This window comes from Tupaia chinensis, unplaced genomic scaffold, assembly GCF_000334495.1.
Source record: "Tupaia chinensis unplaced genomic scaffold, TupChi_1.0 Scaffold150006_1, whole genome shotgun sequence".
NCBI lineage: Eukaryota > Metazoa > Chordata > Mammalia > Scandentia > Tupaiidae > Tupaia > Tupaia belangeri.
Genome location: NW_006209847.1, coordinates 3,585,905 through 3,591,040, shown reverse-complemented (window position 1 = coordinate 3,591,040; position 5,136 = coordinate 3,585,905). Strand labels below are relative to the sequence as shown.

The window sequence follows — 5,136 nt, the reverse complement described above, 5'->3', positions numbered from 1 at the left end:
GAAGGTAATGCAGCCGAAGGCCCCTTGGCCCCTTTCCCTACCGTATCTGACTCAGTGTCTCTGCAGGCCTCAGAGTATTCATGCCCAGGGTTTGGTTTTCCTTCCAAGGGGCTCTTTGTTCTATTCTACAAACCAATCGAAAGACCTGAGCCTGCTTCTCTTCCTGCGGGTCCCTGTGCCTGCAAAGGAGGGGCCGTGGCTCCCCTCTGCTGTGGAAAACAGAGGGGCTGGAGCCCACCTGTGTGAGAAGGCCTGCCTTAGGCAATGTGAACCTTTCTGGGGGTGTGCTTAGCTGTCACTAGGGTCAGCGCCAAGTTTGTTCCCTGGGAATAGTGTAGGGGGAAAAGAGTAAAATCAATGGGATAGAAAAGCTATGTCAAAAAACTGAAAAGGAGGTAAAAATAAAAAGGAGAGTAAGCTCAGAGTCTGATTTTGGGGGGTGGGGAGACAAGCAGCCCCAGGGAGGGAAGGGAATGTCAAATCCACCCAGGAACCAGGTTCAAGGCAAACCCCCAGAACACCTGATGAATACCACAGGGCACATACATCTCCTGCCCAGAGGGAGGCTGCGGTGCTCACTGAAGCAGCCATTCTGTAATAACAGATCCTGGTGCCGCGTACTCAGACCCGAAGGGCTGGGCACTCGGCCAAACAAAGAAAGTGTTCTAGTTGGTCTCTGGTCCAGAGAGGCTTCTTCCGGTTTGAAGAAGTCAACGTCTCCACTTTGATTCCTACTAGTTTCTTCACTTGGTCTGCATGTTAACATGCTCATCTGCATCCCAGTTGGGAACTATCCCTCCATTTCAGAAGAGAGAGGGAACCATGTCAGGGACGCACCCAATCCCAAGTCTCCAAGACAACTGAGCTAATTCCATGCTTCCCAGAGCTGGGCAGCCTGAGACAGGGTGAAAAGGTACTTTGGTGCTGCATTTGTGTTTTCTTAACTTTTTTTTTTAAAAGCAGCAAGAACAGATTTTATTCGGGAAAATGATCGATTGCAACGGGTTGGGGGTGGGAGGAGGAGACCTCAGTGCTTGGGGCCTAGGAGTAGGCTCTCTTAACATTGTACCCTGAAACCAAAGCAACAAAGACATAACTTAAGAACATCTATTTCTCTTCAAAACCCATTTCTTTCTTCCTGTTATTAAAATTCCCTAAAGAAAATCTGAACCTCACTGACTTCGTAAAGCAAACCCAAACAGTAAGTAACAGCACGTAGGGCACGGTGTCTTGGAGTATTTGTTTTATCCATTTTTGAGGGGTCCAGCCACTGTCTAGGTTACAGGAGGCACATGGCCCCCTGGCCTACTCCCTCTCGCAGATGCCCAGGCACATGGCAGAATGGTAAAGGCCCCAAGGCACATGTCCCTTGCATTAGTGCAGATAAAATCCCATCCCAAATCACAGTGACACAAAGAAAGGGTCTGTGCAGCAAGTGGTTTGCAAGCCCCAGAGGTTGATCCTTCCAGAAGGCTCAAGCCCCCACACTGGTGTCCCCTCTGACCCCTGGCCACCTGTCTTTAACAATAAGACCACGTGACCATGTGCTGTTTACAATGTGTGTCCTTAGCAGATTGGAGGAGGGAGAACAGAGCCCTAGTCTAGCTGTGTGAAAAGGAGGATAGCAACATTTATCAATCACCTACTGCATACAGGCATTAGATATCGTACAGGTAGAGATCAGTATTTCTGTTTTACAGGTAAGTCTTTCAGAGTACCAAGTTATCTGTCAAGTTGCATTGTGGACAGAAGAAGCAGAGATTTGAACCCAGGCCTAGAATAATTCTTTGAAGTAACAGTAATTTAAGTGCTCCTCCCACCCCCAATCTTAGTCCCACATTATCTGATGGAGGATCAAACTTTCTAAGATGGGAATAAAAGAGAATACCACAAATCACCCAAAAGTTAGCAGGAAGAAAGCTGAGGAAGGGAAGAGAAGCCGTGTGTGCATGCATGCATACATGTATGTGTACACATGCATACACAAGCCCATGTTTGAGGTGTTTGTCTTACCATATTTATGGTGTTTTGTCTTTGCCATGCTCCATGCTGAGTTATGAATACTTCTGTTAATTCGCAGGGAAAAAGTGGGAACATCAATTCACTTTGGCTAGAAAATGACTCTACAGAATTTACTATTTTAACAAAATCCACCATAAGGAATCTGGAAGGTCCCACACAGAGGATGAAACAAGACCTCTTTGCCACTTAGTTGAAGACCTCTACAGCTGAGAGAGACAGGAACAGCAACACCTCTGCCATCCCCTGAGGCATTCTTCACCACAAATCCTAAACTGTCTAGTTGAAATTTCTCCAAGTAACTGCAATCCCCCAGTCCCAGATGTTCAACATTTTCAAACTTTGCTGATGAGTTAGCAGCACTCTCCTGGGGTTCTCGGGGTGGGAGCAAACACCAGTTTAAGCCACCACATAGGCTTGGACTCCCCAATCCCAAATGGGGAAGAAACTCCAAAGGAGCAAGCGCCAGCAGCCATCTGAGCAAACAGGCTGAGGCTGGACAAGGAGAGGTGAGAGGAGCCCACTAGCAACATACACTGAAGGTTATGCAGGCTCGGCCAGTAGGCACCCCTTCAAACACACACACAGCAAGCTAAGGAAGGAAGACCACAGATTCATTTCTAAACTCTGCAAGTTAAGGACTTTGCTACATGTACAGTGGAAGAGGCCTTAACTTTTTGAGTACAGGCAGAATTTCTCCCTTCAATGGTAGAACTCAAGAGCTAAAAACAACTTGCCACTATCCCAATTTGGGGGGACAGTCAGTATCTCAGGCCCTGTCCAGTTCCACACGTGAGAAGATGAATCCAAGGCCTCAACATCCCCTTCCCAGAGAAGAAGGGCCATCAGATCTTATGGACAAAAAAATCTGCAAGTCCCTCAAAGGCTCATGGGTCCCTGAGAGCTAGGGAAGAGGCTGCCTCTACTCTCTGATTTCATACGGAGGGGCCCTGTTTCCTTGGCTCTTTCCTGTCGAACCCCAAAGCCTGCAGCACAACCTCCCAGCAATGGGGCTGCAATGAATGGCCATTCTTGCCAAACTGCTTTAACTCTTCTTTCTCATTTTTGATGTTATACCCAATCCTGTCCTTGCTGTACCAGGAAGCCATTTCGCCCATCTGTCTGGGAAGATGATCCAATTTTGGTGCTTTTATCATCAATGCTTTCAGCAACTTTGTTCTACTTCCCCTACTGTAATTACTTTTGAATCATCCACACACCCAGACAGCCTTAAAGCTCAGAGAACAGAATGCTAAAAAAGAAAACACAAATTTGCAATGGCAAATGACTTCACTGAAAAGCCACCCAGGCTAGGAGCATTTTGTTTCTTTCCAGAAATGTACTTATTAATAAACTGCCTCACACTCCTTCCCCCTTTTCCAAAGGTAGGCAGGTAGGGCGAGCAGATGGAAAGCTGTAGGGGGAGGGGCAGGAAAACTCCATAAAGAACTAAGCCCTCCCTACTCCCAACCCCCTCCCTCGTGTTTTTGTTTTGTTTTGTTTTAAGATGCAGGTTTTGTCAGTAAATGATGTGGGGCTCTGAAAGCTGGCTGGGTGGTGTTGGGTGTCTAAGCTGCCTTCCAGAAGAAAGTATGCTTTCTCTGGAATGCAGTCAAATTACATAGGGAGGCAGCGACTCAGTAGTGCTGGCTCAAGAATTCAGATTCCTTCAGGGTTAAATCTGAAGGACAAACCACACACAAAAATGAAAAATGTAACTCTAAGAAAATCCAAACAACACTAGCAACACTGTCAAGAAGCCGGCTGCTTTGCTTTCTGCTCTCTCTCTCCTGTGCCCTGCCCTTCAACAGCTGGATGGAACCTGCAGCGCCTGGGCTCACAGTCCAGCGTTCCCGCACTCCTGGGGTGGCCCCATCAGCCCCAAGGCAACTTCCCCCGCCGCTGGAGGACCTAGTGGGGAAGCAGAGGTTGTTCTTCCCTGTTCTCACCACCGAAGCCTCTCCTCAATCCCTCCACATTCAGGTGTCTTCATCTCTGGCTAGCTCTGGGGGTCCCTTCCTGGAACAAGGCTGGGAAGAGTTGGGACGTCAGGGTGAGTTATAAACAGGGCTGCTTCCATTTTCCAGTCCTCAGCACAGCTAAGCGGCTGGCAGAGGCACTGGAGTTGCTGCCTGGGTCACACAGCCTGGTTAATGATGCAGCCAGGAGGCTGGGATCATGGCAACACCGAGGCAGGGAGGCAGGGGCCTTCTGGGGGCCTGGGATCCAGCAGGCAGATCCCTCCTCAGGGCAGGCTTATTTACAGAAGGGCCAGTGATGCAAAGCGCAAACACTGCCCTCCCTCCCTTCCACTAAGAGAATTAGAGAGAGGCCGACACCACCAACCCAGCTGCTTCACCCCTTGACAAGTTGGGGAAGCTTCTTCAGAACGTGAACCCCAGGAATAAGTGACCTGCTGACTAACGTTACCAAACTGGGGGTATGGAGAACACCGAGGCCCCGCAGCTGGCTGCCCACCAGACTCAGGGCCTGAGTATGTTCGATGCCCAGCACTTGCTCTTCACTGGCCTGGTGGGGGCAGAGGGGAGGGCAGGAACGCTCCGGACTGGATTTGGTCCCAAAGAGCGCGCTCTCTACCCAGCCTCAGGGCAGGTGGTCCCAGTCCCAGGAATTCATAAAAAGAGCGACGCTGGTCCTTACTCCCTGCGGAAATTCTGGACACATTTCTCGAGGATAGAAAAAGAACGTAGAGGAGGGGGAAAGAGGTCTGGGACCCCCCACTGTGCAAACTAACCCATGCCACATTCCGGCCCCAACCATTCCCCAGCCTTCTGGAGATGCCTCGGCCGCCCCCGCGCCGGTCCCCCAAGCTCACTCCAGATAAGGCCCACGACCCCCCTCGCGTCTCCACCTGACCCTCGGGAAGGCGGAGGCCGCGAGTCGCTGCCTGGAGAGAACTCGCACTTTTTCGCTGCGCGATTCAGAAACACGCCGAGTCTGATGCCATCCGGCGAATTATGTAACCAGGGACACCGCTCCCGGGCTAAACAAACGCCGCTCTGTGTGTGCGGCGGCGGCCCCGGGGGAACGCAACCGGGCAGGGAGGGGCTCCGGCCGGGCCTCGGGGTCGGGCTTGTTTGCTCAGCGAAACCGGCG

At 50.6% G+C, this 5,136-nt stretch overlaps 1 protein-coding gene across 6 annotated transcripts in view; it reads right to left on the bottom strand.

Annotated features, from left to right (window-relative positions):
• CTDSP2 (CTD small phosphatase 2) overlaps nt 1–5,136 on the bottom strand; it is a 23,626-nt gene that overhangs the window by 17,419 nt on the left and 1,071 nt on the right. Inside the window, exons 1-2 of one of the 6 annotated variants that reach the window (XM_014585581.2) lie at nt 4,897–5,073; nt 2,014–2,066 (exon numbers count right to left, since the gene is read on the bottom strand). The exons of 3 other annotated variants lie outside the window; for them this stretch is intronic. In XM_014585581.2, coding sequence (XP_014441067.1) covers nt 2,014–2,041 — 28 coding nt within the window. In that variant the 5' untranslated portion in view covers nt 2,042–2,066; nt 4,897–5,073. Of the gene's footprint in view, nt 1–2,013; nt 2,067–4,680; nt 4,732–4,891; nt 5,074–5,136 lie in introns of those variants that run through there. 2 more of the 6 variants (XM_027769621.1, XM_014585579.2) reach the window with 2 other exon arrangements.